General features: G+C 34.8%; 1 protein-coding gene and 1 non-coding gene across 2 annotated transcripts; one reads left to right on the forward strand and one right to left on the reverse strand.

Moving 5' to 3' along the window:
• Positions 1-1,292: 1,292 nt before the first annotated feature.
• On the forward strand, positions 1,293-1,399 carry LOC131170872 (small nucleolar RNA R71). Its single transcript, XR_009141637.1, has one exon. It is a non-coding gene; the product is annotated as a small nucleolar RNA R71 (small nucleolar RNA).
• A 17,143-nt stretch (positions 1,400-18,542) lies between these two features.
• On the reverse strand, positions 18,543-20,660 carry LOC131170699 (cysteine-rich receptor-like protein kinase 10). Its single transcript, XM_058130399.1, has 5 exons — positions 19,845-20,660; positions 19,516-19,653; positions 19,275-19,396; positions 18,953-19,163; positions 18,543-18,781 (listed from the first exon to the last, which is right to left on the reverse strand). The coding sequence occupies exons 1-5, from the start codon at positions 20,635-20,637 to the stop codon at positions 18,543-18,545; spliced, it is 1,503 nt and encodes a 500-aa protein (XP_057986382.1). The 5' UTR covers positions 20,638-20,660.
• Between the last annotated feature and the right edge of the window lie 460 nt (positions 20,661-21,120).

Here is a 21,120-nt window from a genome sequence, read left to right on the forward strand (position 1 = left end):
CAAGATCACAGAAGGCCTTATCTATTTTCTTGTCACCAATGAGGTAAGGTATGGAGAAGCTTCTTGGATCTTTCAACTTTGGAGGCAGTTTGTTTTGCAGTATGGCACTGCATTCCTCTGTTAGAGCTATTGTTCCATAGTCTTCTAGCTTTCTCTTCTTTGACAGAATTTCCTTAAGAAATTTGGCATAGGATGGCATCTGAGAAAGTGCTTCAGTGAAGGGGATGTTGATGTAAAGCTTTTATAAGACTTCCAAAAACTTTCCAAATTGCTTGTCCAATTTGGCTTTCTGAAATCTCTAAGGAAAAGGTAGGGTAGGCTGGTATGGTTCTGGTAATTTCTTTGTCTTCCTTGCCTCCTCTTCCTGATCTTTCTTAGCTTCTTCCTCCTTTTTCTCTGCTTGGTCTTTAGATTTTTCTATGGTTTCCTCTGTTGGTTCTACCTCTGGTTGTACTAGAGTTCTCCCACTCCTCAGTGTAACTGCCTTACAATGCTCCCTTGGGTTCATTTCTGGTTGGCTAGGCAGTTTGCCAGCAGCCTTACTTGAAGAGCTTGCTTGCTAAGCGATCTGATTCTCTAGCATCTTGTTGTGAGTAGCAAGTTGGTCCACTCTGGAAGTCAGCTGTTTAATCAATTCAGTTTGTTGTTGTTGAGCTACTAGGAACCCTTCCATCATGGTTTCCATAGCCATTTTCAGTTCAGGTTGTTGAGGTTGGGGAGGTAGTGATGACTGTGCAAAGTTTTGTCCTCTGTTCTAAAATCTAGGGGGTGTTGGTGGTTTGTACCCTTGTTGCTTATTTATTGGCTAGTTCTACTGATTGGACCATGAGAAATTTGGGTGGTTCCTCCATCCAGGGTTGTAAGTATTCGAATATGGATTGTGTGACTGCCTCTGGTTGAAGTTTCCTCCGTTATTCACATAGTTCATCTGTTCTAAGGAGGGTTCATTGAAATTACTGTATTCTGAACTCACGTATCCTCCTCCATAGCTGTCTTCAGGTTGACTGTTTGTACCTACTGCGTTAGCTTGCATCTTTTCGAGTTTCCTTGTGAGCTGATCAAATTGAGCATTTATCATGCTTAGAGTGTCTACTTCTAGTACCCCTGCAGTTTTTCTTGCATTTCCTCTTTCATTTGACCACTCATAGTTATGGTATGCCACCCTTTCTAGAAGTTCAAGTGCTTGTGGCACTGTTTTCTCCATTAGATCACCTTCTGCAGCTGAATCAATTGTGCTCCTTAGAGAGGGTAGTAACCCATTATAGAAGTTTTGCACTAATAGCCAATCTTCTATACCATGGTGTGGACATTCTCTTTGTAGGTCTTTATATCTTTCCCATGCGTCATAGAGTGATTCTCCCTCCTTTTGTCTGAAGGTGTTGAGCTCAAGCCTTAGTTTTGCAGTCTTTACAGGTGGAAAATACCTTGCTAGAAAAGCTTGAGAGAGATTCTCCCAAGTAGTGAATGTTCCAGCTGATTGAGAAAGTAACCACTTCCTTGTTCTATCCCGAAGGGAGAATGGGAATGCTCTGAGTCTTATTGCTTGATCAGACACTCCATTCATCTTGAATGTATCACATAGGGCAAGAAAGCATTGGAGGTGATAGTGTGGGTCTTCTGTAGGCGAACCTGCAAACTGCGTTTGTAAAATCATTTGGAGCCATGCTGGTTTTAATTCAAAGTTGTTGGCTTCCACTGTGGGTCTAGTGACACTGGGCTAAAATCCTTGGACAGATGGAGCTCCATAATCTCTCAAGAGTCTCGATCTGTCATTATTATCTCCCATGGTTGGAATTTCAGGATCTCCTTGACCGTGCTCTTGATGTTTCCTTTCCCTCCTAATGGCTTTTAGAGTTCTGTCTATCTCCGGATCACAGTCCAACATTTCTTCTTCTGGCCTTATTCTGGTCATATACCAGATTGAGCACTTGAGAGAAAAGAAGAGAAATATAACCAGTAAAATAAAATTATATAATAAATATAATTGCCTAAATCAGCTAAATTGCCTATCGCTTGATATTACTAATACCAAAGAGTCCCCGGCAACGGCGCCAAAAACTTGTTTGCCTGATTTTACAACCCCACAAGTGCACAGATCTCTAACAAGTAATAAAGTGATAAGTAGAGTATCATTTCCACGAGGACCTTTATTTAGCAAGTACCAATCTATATAGTAATTTTGACTGTCTAGGCTATCGAATATTTAGGGAATGAAGTTCGTTAACTTTAAACACTAGAATGGTAAACTTAAAATGAAGTAATCTATTTTTGGAACAATCCTGGAGTTAAGATTTCACACTTGAATCTTATTAGGGATATTATCTCGTTTATTTACTGAATTGAGGTTCATTTTCTTTAATAGAAATTAGCCTTAAGTTATCCTAAATCCTCTCTCAAGGCATCTAGGGTGTATTTTAATTAATTCAAACCTTACTTTCGTAGTGATCAAATTAATTAAAATCCTTTAAGACCTTTGACCAATTTTTAGGTTCCACCAAGGTATCAGCCTATGTCTAGGTCAGAATTCCTAGGTTCAAGATCTTGATTTTTTAATGTTAATCTTCACCTTTCAGTCCTTCAATCAACATCTACAATCATGTCTAAGTGGGTACCATCACATAGCATGCATTAGGATCACAAGAAATTAAATCAAGAAACGAATCTCAAATCCAGTAAATAAAACTTAATGTTCATCCATAATAATAATTACAAGCATTACTCTCCTAAGTCCAGAATAAGGAAACTACTCACTCATGGTGAGTTCAGCAAACATCATGATAAAAAGTAAAGACAATAAAAAGAAAACCATGTAAAGAAATAAAGCAATAGGAATCTGTCTAGGGGGATGAAACTAAGAAAACCGAAGATAGTTTGCAGCTTTGTTCTTGTGTAGCTTTGATCTTGTGGAACTTCACCTGGAGAACTTCTTTTGGTACTGATGCGGAACCCGACAACAGCAGCCTTTAGTAGTCTCCCCGCGGCAGTCATCTTTTTTATGCCAAACCTCTTTTGATGTTTTCTTTTCTATTTATATTGGTTGCTCTAGGGTTAGGTTGCTCTGAGCCCAAAGGGCCTTAGGAGTCTCGTTTCTATCCGAAAACAGGAGGGAAATTTGAGTTATAAAACTGGCTGTAGCATAGCACACGGCTTGTGTGTCACTACACGGGTCCAGCAATGTAGGGCCGTGTAACTTGCTGGAGGAGAATCGCGTGGTTTTGTTTTGGCACAGAAAGTTACACAGGTCTATGCCAACTACACGGGCCTGATTACATGGGCCGTGTACTGTTGTTCCCATAAGTTTCTTCAAACTTACACTTGGCAGAGACTTACACGGGTCCCTGCAGATTACACGGGTCTAATTACATGACCCGTGTACTTGTGTTTCTCATTGATTCTCTTGGCTTTCTTCTGGCAGAGATTTATACAGGTCTGGGGCTTGGTTTAGATGACTTGTGTACTTTGTATCAGCAGCAATTCTCTATCTCTTGACTTCTCCAAGCTCTTCTTGCACTCCTATACTTCTGTAGCTTCACCCAAACACCTGAAATGATGCAGAAAATATGGAATTAAGGGCTTTACTATAGAAATTACGAAAACTAATGAAATCAACTATTATGCATGAAAATACTTGCTTAAATGCTATGAAATAGAATGTAAATGTGCTTAAAAACATCTATACAATTTAAGTGTATTACATACATAGCACTTCTAAATATTATTAAGCAATCTCAATTTGCTAATTTCAAATAATTTCATAAAAGCCCTAATTTATGATCAAACCCTAACTCAAAATGTCAATCTCATGCAAATTCTCATTCAATTTGATTTCTACCATATCCAACCTCATCAATAACACTAACAAACCAAATTATTTCATTAAAACTCATTTAATTTTTTTTTACTCCCATGGCTGCCGAAAATTCATGATGTTGATACATAGGTATTTTATTTCATTTTCCTTGCAATTTCCAACTCTAATTAAGTTCTTAACATAGAATAAAGAGAGAGAGAAGAGAAACTAGCACTAACCTTTATCAAGAGGTGTTCAAACTTATAAAAACTCCAATATTTCTCTCTTTCTTGGCTGTCACTAGTTCTCTCAAGGTGTAAAAGCAAGTTTTTGTGAAGGGGCTTAGGGTTTTTTGGGGTGAGATGTAAGAAGAATCAAGCTTGAGAGAGAAAAAAAAATGGAGGAGAGAACTCAAGGAAAAATTCGGCCATGGGAGGTTCAAGAAGAAGATGAGTGGTTTTTAATTAATTTTAGTCAAATTTGTCTTCATTTATGTGTGTTTGTCTAATTATCATTGGCTAAAAATTTTAATTAAGTCACCATTATGTCATGCTTATACAATAATTTTGTTTTTCTTTCTTTTCTTTTCTTTTCCCATTTCTATACATAATTTCATAATTTTAATATATTTTCAATATTCTATTCTCTCTTATTTCGACTGATATTTAATTCAAAATTCATCACTGAGGGTGACTTGACCAAAATGCCATTCGTTGGACTTACCAGGTTATATTTGTCTGTACTGATTGACTAAATTTTCTTGCATTTTTCTTGAGATTTTTATTGCCTTTTAAACCTCCTAAAGCGTTCAATTTAGTCCTATTATTTATCTTACAGGGTTTCGCCACAGGTCTGGGATTGGCAATTGTCTCTGCAATCGCTTTCTGGTATGGTCACCCATCACCAAGACCCTGGCTTGTTTAACTGAGTTGTACTTCTCTTATTTTACTTTTCTTTAATTTTACTTAGTCTTTATTAAGTCAATTTATGTTTCTACACTCTAGTTTAAGTGTAGTTCAGACATCCTTGCTATCCAAATAGACATTAGTCATCGGAACAGGAGAATGTACAGACTACCTAAAGTGAGGGCGTTACACTCTGTCTTGCCATATGCCCTCGCAAGAGCACTGCTGAGCACTACAAATACCAACCAAGTCTAGGCAATGCCTAAACTTGCTTACTGGAACTCCCTTAGTCATCATATCTGCTGGATTATTATGTGTAGAGACTTTCTGCACAACTAAAATCCTCTAAGATACAATGTTCCAAATGAAGCAATATCTAACATCAATGTGCTTAGTTCGCTCATGGTACATCTGATTCTTTGTGAGATGTATTGTACTCTGGCTATCACAAAACAATGTTGCCTTGTTTTGTATCAACCCAAGATCACCCACCAAACCTTGTTATGGGAGGGGGGCGTGAGGCGAAATATCATACATTAGAATTATATAAAATGTACCAGGTAATGCCCAGGAAAGATAGTGGAGTCACAATGGTCTCACTTAAGTACCACCTCCTTAGACAACATTTCCTAGACATACACTTTATACAATCCTAATAGAATCAAACCATTGGTAAGTATCGTCTTTCTATAACACTACCAGGTACTAAGGATTTATGCCACAAAGGCATAGATAGACAGGAGTCGCCACTCGGGTAATAACCGGGACATATTCAGTATTTCTTCCGAGGGTCATGGATGGCAACTTACTCCTTGCAGAGTTTCCACAACCGTCATTACCATAACCCAATGTCTAGGTTCGGGATAGTGGGTACGTAAGGGGAAGGTGTTAGGCACCCCTTACGCCTGGTCTAACCTCGTTAATTCGAGTGCCAGTCCTTTACTAATGTTTCTAAAAGTCTTGTTTATTATTCCTTTATTAAACTTTATCCTAAAAAATGCAATTCTAATCCTACACACACAAGTAATTCACAAAAGGGTTGTTGTTTACACACAATTTTCATGCACAAGTAATTCCTATCTATGGGGTTGCTAATTATTTAAATGATATTTACCAGATGACTAAAATTAATTTATTATTGAGAATTTAATTTATAAATAAATTCAATTTCAAATAACCCTACGTTTCTATTTAACCTAATTAATTAATTTTCACCAAGTTACCCTAAGGATAATTGAACTAAGTTAATTATGTACATGTATAATTTAATTCTAATATCACATAAGGCCTAAACAATCACAACGTAATAAAGATTTCTAACATGTAAATTTATTTTACAATTATCAAGTATTAAATTAAATTTATTTTACATGCTAAGGTTAGTTTAATTTATAAACAAGATTAATTTTAATTTACAAAGTATTTATTTAAATTAATTACATGCAAAAGTCAGTTAAATTAAAAACAAAGTTAATTTTAACTTACCAAATAAAAATTCTATTATTACTACAATTTCATGCCAATGGTTATTCTTAGAATTTAGGATTTCTTACTTGTTAGTAATTGCAGTTGCCATTGGGACAAGCTACCCTTAAAAGGGGGTATTCTCTTCTAGTATGACAATGATATCCCTGGCTTACTCCCGTTTAGCTCCACATAAGCTCCACGCAAATGCCCTCTTTGGTACTTACCTTAGGGTTACTTACCAATTTTATTTGTAATAGAAAAATAAAGAAACTAAAGAAAATAAAGAAAATAGGAAAATACTAATAACAATTCATATTGGATTTTAACTGTAGTCTCTTAAAGGAGTTAAAATTCCTAATCAACTATAACTAACTAATGGTCTAAGTCTTCTAACATGATCCAAACAGTTCATAACACCTCTTGAATTAAAAAAACACAGAAAATAGATCAAATATCAATTAAAACCCAAGAACACACAAAAATATACATAAATATACAATTCTCAAATTCTGACAGATTGATAGTAGCAAGAAATTTGATTTTTGAAAAATAGTTAGACACACCTAAAAATTGTAAAAAAAAATTATAGAAAACAACCAAAATATCATACAACATCATAAAATTCATAGATTAAACAAAACCCTAGCTAAATGATCTACACAAATCGTAAATTTTTCTAATGACAGAATCATACTACTTTTTTATAAAATTCATAACTCACCAACCATAATAGATATGAATGCAAAACTAATGGGAAAAAATTCAAAAGATTCCAAACTTAATTTTAGACATCAGATTTACACAAAAATATTAAGAAACAAGGGAGATATGGACTCTACAAGTCGAGTATTCTGCAAATTAGATTTTACAGGAACCCTAACTTCAAATAGCCATAATGTATAAAATATTAAAGCTTTTTTAGTGATTCTTAAGCCTAAAATTAATAGAATTGCGAGTGGAATATGAATATAATTTTTTTCAAATTTTTTTGACAAATTCAAAAAGTAACGAAAAATAATAAAAATATGAGAGACATAAAACTGAATATATGCAGAATTGTGTATCCCCTCAAATTAAACATGATTACAGGATCTATATGAACATATAAAATAAATTAAAAACAAGGAATATAGAATTAAACATTACATGGCATAGATCTTGAAAAGACAATAAAAGAACTAACCTTTAAGAAATATCGCTAGAAAGAAAGAAGAACTAAAAGAATTTTGACTATTCCTCTCTTAATTTTTTTTTTTTTTGTGTTCTCCTCCTCCTTTTTTTTTTCCTTCTCCAGTAGGGTATTTATAGAGCTTTGGGAGAGAGGTGTAATAGGGTTTGGAGTCCTATGGTAATAAAGATTAGATAACTTAAACAACTGGATTGCATAATTTGGATGAGACTGAGATATGGATGAGGTGTTTCAACCAATAGGAAGAGAGAGGAAGGGAAAGGCACTAATAGGGAGTGAGGAAGAGGTGTGGTAGGGTTTAAAGTCCAAATGTGATAAGGTTCAGATAACTTAAACAACTGGGATTGAGGAATTTGAGTGAGACTGGGATATGGATGAGGTGTTCCTACCAATGGGAAGAGAGGGAAAGGGGTGGCACCAATAGGGAGTGAAGAAGAGAGTGGGGCCAAAGGGGAAGAGAAAGTTTGTATGGGAGAGGGATAGAGAAAAAGATATTTTCTTATTTTAATTTTCAAAAAAAAAATTAAATGGGTCCTATTTAAAATTCCTAACTAGGCTTTCTTAGGCCCATGGAACCCAATTAAGCTTAATTAGGTACATTTAAAAACTACCCATATTTAAACAAAATAAAATTTTATTTAAATTTAATTAAATTTATTTCCAAAAAAAACATATTATTTTTTTTTTCAAGATCATGCCACAGAATTAATAATTCAGCTCTATGCCTCCAATTACATTTTACAATCATATAATTTTTCATTATCAGGTTTCCTACAGTCTCAATGCACATACTCATCACAAAATAAGGGTCTACAGTTTGCCCTCCATTTTGGCGAAAGTTGAAATCAATGCGAAAGCATTGCTCAAGTTTTGTCAAAGTAAAACTCAATATTCTAATAACTATGAAACATTGGCTATAAGGATCGAGTACATCTTGCTCGGTTGACATACTCTATGTTATGAGACTAGCTACGATCTTATAACCGTGATAACTGTGTTATGTGAAAATCGAGTGCATCTTGCTCTATCGATACACTCTGTGTTATGAGACTAGCTACGGTCTCATAACAATGGCAATTGTGTGATTTGAAATGTTGTGGATTCGTATTTAGGACCGCGGTCCTAAACTACCGACGTATCCCCCTCGCTATCCTAAGGAAGAATCAGATCCACTCGTAGTTTGACACTTGAAACTGTGGTGATGCATATTCTTCTACGCCTTATACACCTACAAGCGACATCTTGATGCGTGTTCTTCTACGCCTTACACAACTATGTCATATGCCCTAAACAGCGTCTAAGGACTTACCAGAAATATCAGTCTTGAAATGTTGTGGGTTCGTATTGAGGACCGTAGTCCTAAACTACCTACGTATCCCCCTCGCTATCTTGAGGAAGAATCAAACCCCCTCGTAGTTCGACACTTGAAACTGTGGTAATGCATATTCTTCTATGCCTTACACACCTACAGGTGACATGTTGATGCGTGTTCTTCTACGCCTTACACAACTATGCCATATGCCCTAAACAACGTGTAAGGAATTACCAAAAAATATCTATTTTATGATTTGAAAAAATTAGGATGACTGGGTCTCAAAACACTTTTTGTGATTTTTGTGCTTCTTGTATGCTACTTACTATCGTGGGCATGCTGATTTTGTTAGAGATTCTAAAAAAACTTAGTCCTCTGGAGGACCTCTTTTTGCAAAAACTTTCTTATAACCTCAAAATTTTTTAGAAGAACTGTTTACCAAAAAAGACTTCCTTAAGGTCACAATACATTTTCCCTCTGATTTTTCTTTTTCTTCTCTCCCCCCCATGGTTTCTGCCTTGTCTCATTTCTCTTCCATGAACTCCATTCTCTGTGCCCTAACTTTTACCTGAAATGCCCTTTTGGGTATCATCTCAGCGGGCTTGCTCTAACTTTTGCCTAAGCAGCCCTTTTGGGTTTTCCACCTAGCGAGCTCCTTTTTTTTTTTTTTTTTTTTTTTTGAAATTGGACAATTGCCAGGGCATTCATATCAAGCACAACTATGCCATATGCCCTAAACAACGTCTAAGGAATTACAAAAAAATATCTATTTTATGATTTGAAAAAATTGGGATGACTAGGTCTCAGAACACTTTTTGTGATTTTTGTGCTTCTTGTATGCTACTTCCTATCATGGGCATGCTGATTTTGCTAGAGATTCTAAAAAAACTTAGTCCTCTGGAGGACCTCTGTTTGTAAAAACTTTCTTATAACCTCAAAATTTTTGAGAAGAACTGTTTACCAAAAAAGACTTCCTTAAGGTCACAATACAATTTCCCTCTGATTTTTCTTTTTCTTCTCTCCCCCCATGGTTTCTGCCTTGTCTCATTTCTCTTCCATGAACTCCATTCTTTGTGCCCTAACTTTTGCTTGAAATGCCCTTTTGGGTTTTCATCTCAGCAGGCTTGCTCTAACTTTTGGCTAAGCGGACCTTTTGGGTTTTCCACCTAGCGAGCTCCTTTTTTTTCTCTTTTTTTTTTTTTTTTTTTGAAATTGGACAATTGTCAGGGCATTCATATCAAGCACCTATTCTGTCATGCTCACAAGAAATAGATTAAATCAAAACAATGTCGTTCAATTACCTAATCATTTGATATATCTCTTAAGACACAAACATTTACAATCATAATTAAATAAAACCTATTCCTAGTTAATGCAATAAAAATTTCTTTATTTATTCAGGTACACCATTACTCCTTCTTACATTTAGTTTTGCTAAATTTTCAACTTTCCAAAGTTAGAAATAAGCTTTATAGCCTGCTGAATGGCCTTTTCAGGTTTTCTATCCAGATCTTCTCTCATCTCTCCTTTTGCATAGACCACCTTTTGCAGGTTTTCAATCTAGAATTTTTTTCTTTTCTTTTTTTTTTTTTCCTTTGACCCTTACTTTTGCCTAGATTGCCTTCTGTAGGTTTTCAGCCTAGTGGGCCTGTCTCACACAAAGTACTATTTGAGCTTGTCTAAATTGACTGGTTCTTGAAATTCATTCCCATCCAAGTCTAATATTCTTACAGTAGCAAGATCTTTTTGACTATGTATGGACCATCCTAGCTTGGGTTAAACTTTCCTCTTAAATCAAAAGGGACAGGCCGAGCTTGTTTCAAAACCATGTCTCCCTCTTTGATCTTTCTTGGCTTTACCTTCTTATTAAAGGCCCTAGCTATCTTCCTCTGATAAGCCTGCACATGATACATGGCTCACATTCTCTTTTTATTAATCAAAGCTAGTTCTTCATATCTCTTCCAGGTCCACTCATTTTTTAGGATCTTAACTTTTAGCATCATTCTTAAGGATCTGACCTCTTACTTAATGGATAACATTGCTTTAGTCCCATACACTAAAGAGAATAGGGTTGCCCCTGTGGATGTCCTTACAGTACTACGATAATCTTAAAGAACATAAGGGAGTTTTTCAGGCCAATCCTTATATGTTTTCAATATTTTTTCCTAACTAAAACCTTTCCATTCATATGGGGACCACACATTCCTGCATGTACTTCTTTCATTATTTACTCAGTCTATTTTTCTATCACACATAAGAGTTTGTAGAATTACCCCCAGCTAAAGTAAGTTGAGTGGCTAATCTATAAATTGTTGCTCTATCTCTTTTGTTGGCTTATTGTGAGTATTCTCTCACTTCTAGAGACCTTCTTATGTCTTCATACCATTTTCCTTCTCCCTCTAGGTCCACATGTGCTATTACTAATCCTTCACAGCACGGAATTTTACTCCTCATTAGGATAACTAGCTAAGTTAACTTTTGATTTCTCTTTTCCTATGGGGATACCAGTGTGGCTTGGGAATCTACCATCTGATTCTAAGCTTAAGGTATTTGCTTCTTGGTACTTTGTTAACAAGGCTATAAATTTATCTCTTTCTTCTTAGGTTAAATCTTCAGCTAACTTAATGTCTTTAGGATTATTTGGTGCACCCAAATTAATAGAGATCGATTTTGATGCATTAATAGAAACTGATTCTAAATGATTATGAATGCCATGCATATACCCATTAGAATAAACATCAAACAAGTAAGCAGAGGGACTAGTCATATTGTTGATCTTCGCCTTAAAATTAGCATCAAGTATATCAGAAATGGAAAAATTAGTATCACTACCGTGAGCATTATAAAAGACAGACTCAAACTTAGGGGTGTAGCTTTAGGTGCTTGGCTTTCATGTAGTATTTAGATCAATGGTGCTGATTTTCTGCTCTAATTCTTTCACATGTGGTAACCCCTAATCATATGTCAAGGTAATTGCCCCCTCTTTCAAGAACTTAGGAGGCTTTGGCTCTTCTTTCTCTTCTGTTGGCTCATAGCCCAAACTATGACTTGTGATCTGCCCCTTCATCTCAAGAAAAGTCACTAGACCATTTATACTTTCTCCTAGGCCTATGCTAAAAAAAAAACTTCATCCCTTTTTTCATAGTAGCCACTTTTAGATCCATCTAGTTTTCATAGATCCCAATAATTTGAAAATCAGACACAAGTGAAACTGAACCATCTAGTTGTAATGCAACTATCTCCTCATCAAAATCAGTCTAGACATCCAAAGGACCCTCATCATAGCTAGAATTATAACAAATGTCAACAACCATTATAAACTGAGGTTCACTGGGCTTTTGGATGGGTTAGATAGGTTCATTGGGCTTTTGGATGGGTTGGATAAAGTCAATAATTCTGTTAGGGTTATTTAGGGTGATGGAGATCATGTAGAGACCTGGTGTAGGTGAAAATTTTGCTTAGGCATGGGGCTTTTTGGTTGATTTTATGGGTCAATTATCCTTTTGGCATCAATTAGGCCTTAGATATCATGTTTAAGTTGAAAGCATTAGTCGGTGTCATGATTATGGGCTTGGTAGAACTGGCAACATTGGTTGATATCATAGCTAGGTAGGAGTGGATTTGGTAGTGGTCTGGGTGCTAAGAGCTATAGGAGGTCTTGAGCTTTAAGACGCTCCAAAACTTCGGATAAGGGTTGGCTGAATTGGAAAAATCTCCTTGGGGTGTGAGACACAATTTGAACCTCAATAACTTTAATGCCACTTAATTGGCCTACCTCGAGGCCTCTCTCTAAAGTTGACCACAATTTTCTCTTCTAGCTCAAACATCTTGGCATTCAATATTTCATCAAGCACGGCCATAGTTTCTTCCTTCTTAAGTAGTGCAGGTGAAATCCTTACTAGTCTCTTCCCTTCTCTAACCCAAGTGACATGATTGGAAGTTTCTTTGGTGTGTTTTGAGGCTATGTTTGCGCTAAAAAATAGGATTTAAGGGTTAACCTAGGTATGCTATGTACATGAATGTAATGCATGAATGGACCATTTTTTTTTTCTTTTTTTGCCTTTACTTTTACAAAACCAAAACCGAACCATACCAATAGCACCGAAACTGAACCAAAACCAAACTGTATAAAATGAAGCAAGATCGAACCAAAGACTGAATAAAAAACAAAAAAGAATGTCTCCAGAACTGAATCTTCACCCCTTTATACCTTCAACTCTCACGTGTAGGGTAAGAAAAAAAATTCTATCTTAGGCTACAGTACACTAAATGCACCAACAGGGGGTGGTCCAGAACGACCTTTCCTTCACAAACAAATGATTTATATCCTTAAAGTTTAACCATAAGTAAGCATCCTCTTGCTTAACATGGGTTTTAAAATGAACTTGGGCCTATACACACATTGGATTTATGCATAGGCCTAGGTTCATCTCAACTACCACTAGAACTTATAGTTTGAACAGTATGGTTATAAATCTAGCACAACAAAAATCTATGAGGTACCTAGGGCTGAAATCTATGGCTCATGGGCTTCATCGGGTAGGAAAAAGGTCACCCATGCTAGAGCTTGTCCATTAAGCACAACGGCCGGAGCTGTGGCTCTTTTATGTACTTTAAGGTACGGGCATGAGGTGCTACCACTCACCAATTTGTCATAGCTCGAGTGGAACTATGGTCTCCTTAGCTAGTACCAGCGGGGCTAAAAAGGGTCAGGGTGATCCGTGTGATAGTGTAGTGCAATGCAAAAAGTTTAACAAAGGAATAGTATTAGACTAATAAAAACATGTCGGAGTAACTATCCATTTAATCCCCAGTGGAGTCGCCAAACTGTAGAGGCAAGGGGGCGTGAGGCGAAATATCATCCACTAGAATTATATAAAATGCACCAAATAATGCCCAGGAAAGATGGTGAAGTCACAATGGTCTCATTTAAGTACCACCTCCTTAGACAGCATTTTCTAGACATGTACTTCATACAATCCTAATAGAATCAAACTACTGGTAAGTATCATCTTCCCATAATACTACCACGGTACTAAGGATTTATGCCACGAAGGCATAGATAGACAGGAGTCGCCACCCGGGTAAAAACTGAGACATATTCAGTGTTTCTTTCGAGGGTCATGGATGGCAACTTACTCCTTGCTGAGTTTCCACAACTGTCATTACCATAGTCCAATGTCTAGGTTTGGGATAGTGGGTATGTAAGGGGAAGGTGTTAGGCACCCCTTACGCCTGGTCTAACCTTGTTAATTTGAGTGTTAGTCCTTTACTAATGTTTCTAGAAGTCTTGTTTATTATTTCTTTATTAAATTTTATCCTAAAAATGCAATTCTAATTCTACACATGCAAGTAATTCACAAAAGGATTGTTGTTTACAAACAATTTTCATGTACAAGTAATTCCTATCTATGGGGTTGCTAATTATTTAAATGATATTTACAAGATCACTAAAATTAATTTATTATTGAGAATTTAATTTACAAACAAATTAAATTTCAAATAATCCTAAGTTTCTATTCAACATAATTAATTAATTTTCACCAAGTTACCCTAAGGATAATCGAACTAAGTTAATTATGTACATGTGTAATTTATTTTAATATCACATAAGGCCCAAATAATCACAACCTAATAAAGATTTCTAACATATAAATTTATTTTACAATTATCAAGTATTAAATTAAATTTATTTTACATGCCAATGTTAGTTTAATTTATAAATAAGATTAATTTTAGTTTACAAAGTATTTATTTAAATTTATTACAAGCAAAAGTCAGTTAAATTAAAAACAAAGTTAATTTTAATTTATCAAATAAAAATCCTATTATTACTACAATTTCATGCCAATGGTTATTCTAGAAATTTAGGATTACTTACTTGTTAGTAATTGCAGTTGTCATTGGGGTAAGCTACTCTTAAAAAAGGGGTCTTCTCTTCTAGTATGACAATGATATCCCTGACTTACTCCTGTTTAGCTCCACATAAGCTCTACGCAAATGCCCTCTTTGGTACTTACCTTAGGGCTACTTACCAATTTTATTTGTAATAAAAAAAAACTAAAGAAAACAAAGAAAATAAGAAAATACTAATAACAATTCACGTTGGATTCTAGCTCTAGTCTCCTAAAGGAGTTAAAATTCTTAATCAACTACAACTAACTAATGGTCTAAGTCTTTTAACATGATCTAAATAGTTCATAACACCTCTTGAATTAAAAAAACATAGAAAAATAGATCAAATATCAATTAAACCTAAGAACACACAAGAACATACATAAATATACAATTCTCATATTCTAGCAAATTGACGGTAGTAAGAAATTGATTTTTTAAAAATAGTTAGACACACCTAAAAATCATGAAAAAATTATAAAAGACAGCCAAAACATCATACAACATCATAAAATTCATAGATTAAACAAAACCCTAGCCAAATGATCTACACAAATCGTAAATTTTCCTAATGCCAGAATCACACTACTTTTTTGTAAAATTCATAACTTACCAACCATAATAGATATGAATGCGAAACTAATTAGAAAAGATTCACAAGATTCTAAACTTAATTTTAGACACCAGATTTACACAAAAATATTAATAAACAAGGGAGATATGGACTCTATAAATCGGATATCCTACAAGTTAGATTTTACAGAAACCCTAATTTCAAATAGCCATAACTTATAAAATATTAAAGCTTTTTTAGTAATTCTTGAGCCTAAAATTAATAGAATTGTGTGTATGATAAGAATATAATTTTTTCAATTTTTTTACAGATTTAGAAGAAAACAATAAATAATAAAAATATAAGAGACAAAAAACTGAATATGTGCAGAGTTGTGTATCCCCTCAAATTAACACGATTACATGATCTATATGAACATATAAAATAAATTAAAAATAAGGAATATAGAATTAAACATTACATGGCATAGATCTTGAAAAGAAAATAAAAGAACTAACATTTAAGAAATATCGCTAGAAAGAAAGAAGAACTAAAAGAATTTTAACTATTCCTTTCTTTAAATTTTTTTTTGTCTCCCCCCTTTTTTGTCTTCTCCTCCTCCTTTTTTTTTTTTCCTTTTCCAGTAGGGTATTTATAGAGTTTTGGGAGACAGGTGTGATAGAGTTTGGAGTCCTATGGTGATAAAGATTAGATAACTTAAACAACTGGATTATAGAATTTGGGTGAGACTGAGATATGGATGAGGTGTTTCAACCAATAGAAAGAGAGGAGAAGGGGAAGGCACTAATAGCGAGTGAGGAAGAGGTATGGTAGGGTTTGAAGTCCTAGTGTGATAAGGTTCAGATAACTTAAATAACTAGGATTGAGGAATTTGGGTGAGACCGGGATATGGGTGACGTGTTCCAACCAATGGGAAGAGAGGGAAAGGGGTTGCACTAATAGAGAGTGAGGAAGAGAGTGGGGCCAAAGAGGGAGAGAGAGTTTGTATGAGAGAGAGATAGAGAAAAAAACATTTTCTTATTTTAATTTTCAAAAAAAAAATTAAATGGGTCCTATTTAAAATTTTTAACTAGGCTTTCTTAGGCCCATAGGACCTAATTAAGCTTAATTAGGTTAATTTAAAAACTACCCATATTAAATTTAAACAAAATAAAATTTTATTTAAATTTAATAAAATTCATTTCCCAAAAAACACATTATTTTTTTTTTCAAGATCATGCCATGGAATTAATAATTCAATTTCATGTCTCCAATTACATTTTACAGTCATATAATTTTTCATCATAGGGTTTCTCACAACCTCAATGCACATACTCATCTACAGCTTGATAGTTGGTCTACCAGCATTATCAAAACCTGCACATCTTATGTATAGCCAACATACATAAACTCTGTCGGCTACTCAATCCAAAAGCCGCTCTACCCAACTCTCTGCTAATCGGTGTTCAATTTCAGAGTTAGAACCACGACAAAAATAAAGGAGCTTGGCAGTAACTTTAATCATTTTTTTTTTCTTGTTTTAAGACTATGTTTGGTTGAAGTAATGTAATATAATGTTATCAATTATTTAATAAGAAGTAGTTTATGGGATGAATTGAATAAGTTAACTCCAATTTGGTTATAATATTGTGTATGTATATTATGCTTAGAAGTAATCTATTGTGATATCATAGTTCAGGCAAATGTCTTTTTTATGAAGTTAGTTTTATATTCCTTAAATGTTATTATGATTATTTTTTTTAATTTGACAATTTCAAATATATAATGGGATTATATCAATTGAAAAATAAATTTGGTCCATTATGAATGTATAAAATTTACTTATTAAATATATAGATCTCACATATTTATATTTTGAGTTCAAAATAAAACAATTATAAGTAAAAATTTCCTTTAAAAAATTAGTTGATTGAATTTTTTTTTTTAGTCCCATATCCACTTTGTAATCTTTTTTTTTTTTTTTTTCTATTATCTTTCTTATTATTAAATTAATTTTTCATTCAAAAATTTCTATTTCCTTTTTATATAAATAGTAATGATTTCAAAGTTATATATATATTCGACTCTCATTTTGTCGTTTTCATGACAGTGCTATCGGACATTAAGTGCTTAAATCCATCATTTTTTCGCACATGACGTTTGTGTACAAGAACAAGAGGGCCATTTACTTAACAAGATACGGATGGACATTACGAAAACAGAAAGCGACTTGTCTTTTGACGAATAATGCCTAGTGATGTAATCAGCCGAGTGAAGCAGTTAGAATAAATTCTAAAACTTGAAATTTGACTTGCCTATTAAGCTTTAACTCCATTCGATGAAATATTCTCGAAATAATTAAATTCAAGTCGACTTAATTTGATGAGTATTTAGAGATTGAATAATATTTTGAACTAATTCAAAATATAAAAATTTGCAGTTCTTCTAATTTAAATAAAAAAAAGGTCATGTTGTATTGTAATACAGTGTAATAAAAATAATAACAAGATGAAATTACTGATGATTGAAATTGTTATTTGAAATTAGAAAAGTTTTCATCACATGATCGAGTCTGTTAATGTATTCTATCACTTACCTCCAAGAAAAATTCGATGACATTCACTAACGAGGATATACTTCAGTAATTGATCCTTCATCGATAGACCATGACACAGGCTTGTTACTAGATTGTTCCGAATCCAACCCTTTCATTGGCATAATCTGCCCCGATTTGCTGTGGAGAAAATATGCTGGCTGTTGAGGCACTGGTAGAGTAACAGAGTAAGTGTTGAGCAAGAGAACAACTTTTGCCATTGTCGGTCTGTCAGCAGGATCTTCCTGAACGCATAACAAGCCTATTTGAATGCACCTTAAGACTTCATTTCTTGAATAGGAATCTGTCAGAACTGGATCTAGTACTTCCATAGGTGTTTCATCTCTCCATTGTTTCCAGACCTGCAAAAGTTGAAATATTTATTTCCACAGATTCTGTTTCTCCTATTTATTGCCTGGTGGGGATGAAGATGAATACTTTAGCAAGAGGGGGGAGGGGTGAACTTTATACTCACATAGCTGACGAGATCCTCAGCCCCTTCCGTTTGATAGAAAGAATTATTTCTTTTTCCACAAATAATCTCAAGAAGCAAGACACCAAAGCTGTACATGTCTGACTTGACAGAGAACTGTCCATGCATTGCATATTCCGGAGACATGTATCCACTGTTTACAAGCAGCGCAGATAGAGTAAATGAAGAGTTCAGCTATACATGATCCTGCATAAGGATTAATTAACGATTTTTTTTTTTTTTTTGTTTTTTTGAGTATTGAGGGAGGTATGCCATTGATGATCATTTTTTCTCCTCTCTTCCAATGTTTGTTTGACAATTATTGAATGATCTAAAGTATGTAGAAAAATGAAAATTGCTAACTTACTATGTTCCAACAATTCTATTTGTATTTCCTTGAGTTTGATCAACTCCAAAAATCCTAGCCATACCAAAATCTGAAACCTTCGGATTCATATCTTCATTTAATAAAATATTGCTAGCTTTAAGATCACGATGTATAATTCTGAAGCGAGAATCCTGATGGAGATAAAGAATTCCTCTAGCAATTCCTTCTATTATCTTGTAACGCCTTGGCCAATCCAATTGCCTTCGCTTTTCAGGGTCTACAAATTTATGAGATCAAACATCCAAACAAAATTGCAGGGATGTTAAATTCAGAAGAAGAAGAAATTTGCATAATCTAGAAGAAACAAGATCATATCATTAACTATGGGAATTACGTATTCATGAATCATGATAAAAGACAATTAGTCAATTATTTAGAAGATCCAGACCGAATAGAAAGTAGTCAAGGCTTTTGTTGGGCACAAATTCATAAACCAGAATCTTTTCTTCCCCTTCAAGGCAAAATCCTAGCAGCCTCACTAGATTTCGGTGTTGAAGCTTGGCTACCAACATGACTTCATTCTTAAATTCTTCTGCACCTTGCATAGAACTTCTTGACAGCCTCTTCACGGCTATTTCTTGTCCATTAAAGAATCTACCCTGAGAACTTACCTATGTTAGACAGTCTCTTACCCTTTCTTTTGAGTTAGTGTGCACTCTTTTTTGAATGCAAAATCATTAATTATAACAATAATAATAATAATCTCTTACCTTATAAACCTCACCAAATCCACCTTCACCCAATTTATTATCATTGGAGAAATTATTTGTGGCAGCTTCTATTGTACCCAAATCAAATTGCAAGGACTCGACTGTTGTAATTTCACTGTCAGCTGCAGATATATATAAACCAAGCACATAACTAATTGATTCAGTTCTTTTACAAAACACATAAAAAGACACTGAGATTATTTTTTTTTTCTAAGAAAAGAAATTTATGATTCTTTACCGCCATCTTCCCGTATGGAGCCATAATTCTTTCTTGCCCGTCTACATAGTAAATAGTAGCCCATGCAGATGAGTACAATAGACGCAGCAATTGGAGCAACAATTGCTATAATTGTAGCTTTTGAGACACCGCTGTTTCCTGCTTGAGAACAAACATGCATGATTCAGGGTAATTATTTATTGGGCATATCACCTTATTAACTGATCTTCAATTTCAATCTAATTATATAAACAGAGTAGGTTATGGATCATTTTCCTTCATTTAGAGTAATTTATGACAGACCAAGTAGATTGGCCAGGCTTCTTAACTATAATTAATAGATTCTCCTTTACCTTGTGGTCTTGTTGCACCTGGAGGAGAAGGTAGCACACCGGTTGCATTATAGAACTTATATGTCTCATACCGAATATTACAGCTTGGAACTAAGACTCTTCCTCCTTGCTTTCCACTACAACAACCTGGCAACCGAGACATAGCTGTCTGAAGACATTGACGACAATCAGAAACAGAAAGGTCGGGCGTGCACTGCGCAAGGGTGTAGAGGTTTTGACGCTCTGTAAAATTCACTTCTTTGATTGCGAACTTTTTAGCACCTGACGAAGCGTTTGCGGCCTGTGAAGCTGTATCGTCCATAGTGGTCATCAATAGCTCGTCAAAACGTCCTTGATCTGTTATATTCTGTGAGTTGAGCAAGTAAACAACAGGTTCTTGGGCCATACTGGAAAAGATGAACTGGTTTGAATAACGTAGTAAGCATTCATCGTACCATACTATGGCCTCTTTTTGGGTGGGGCAGAGTTGGACAATATCTTGGGTGGCCAAGGTGACACAATCTTTGCAAACATCGGTGCTAAGGTCACCACGGCAGAGAAAGAGGCCATAGACATTGTCAGGGTTCTGCCCAGTAGAGCTGTTATAGAACCCACTGCTGAGGGTTGAATTGGAGGAAAGAGAGGAGAGAAGGACATTTAGATTATCCTGGTAGGTACTGTTTCTGGTGAAAGCAGTGGAGTTTGTGCAATAATGATAACGGTAAGTGACCTGTGCTTCAGTGGTAATGTTAAGGCTGAGAAGCGAGGAGAGTAGGAGTATGAAGGATGCAAGAGTATGCATTTTGGTGAGCATGTTTCCTCTCGTTCTTGTTGGGGGACAACCGGAAAGCTCTACTTCCCAGGTTTTGTGTGTGTATATATATTGGCTTTTGGTAGGCGTTATCCTTGTCATGAATAACCTTTTTAATTTCCTTCAAACGGAGGGAAAAAAATTAAAAAAAAAAAAAAAAAAAACGGGGCCGACACAAATTCTAGCGTGAGCAACTCCACAACGGCCACACGTGGAGATCTTGAGTTGGCTCACTGCGTCTTCTTATTGACTAGTTTTGATTTATTAAAAACACAAATACATAATTAAAAAAAAAAAGGGATAATGTATGTTTTAGGTATTGTTAGCATATAGAATAAAGTTTCTAATTTAAATTTGAGTGGAAATTAAAAAAAAAATAAATATGATTTTTTTTTATAAATTATAAAATGTATTAAAAACTGTGCTATTTCACTCACATTAGAATTTAATTTTGATCAAATACACTATTTTACCCTGAATTTGTCA

Source organism: Hevea brasiliensis, chromosome 11 (assembly GCF_030052815.1).
Source record: "Hevea brasiliensis isolate MT/VB/25A 57/8 chromosome 11, ASM3005281v1, whole genome shotgun sequence".
In the NCBI taxonomy this organism is placed as follows: Eukaryota; Viridiplantae; Streptophyta; class Magnoliopsida; order Malpighiales; family Euphorbiaceae; genus Hevea; species Hevea brasiliensis.

Coding starts and splice junctions, on each gene's coding strand:
- LOC131170699 (XM_058130399.1), bottom strand. CDS start 20,637: ATGCTCACCAAAATGCATACTCTTGCATCCTTCATACTCCTACTCTCC. Junction 19,654..19,844: donor AGGTGCAACAAGACCACAAG/GTAAAGGAGAAT, acceptor TTTGTTCTCAAG/CAGGAAACAGCGGTGTCTCA. Junction 18,782..18,952: donor CCTTGACTACTTTCTATTCG/GTCTGGATCTTC, acceptor ATAAATTTGTAG/ACCCTGAAAAGCGAAGGCAA.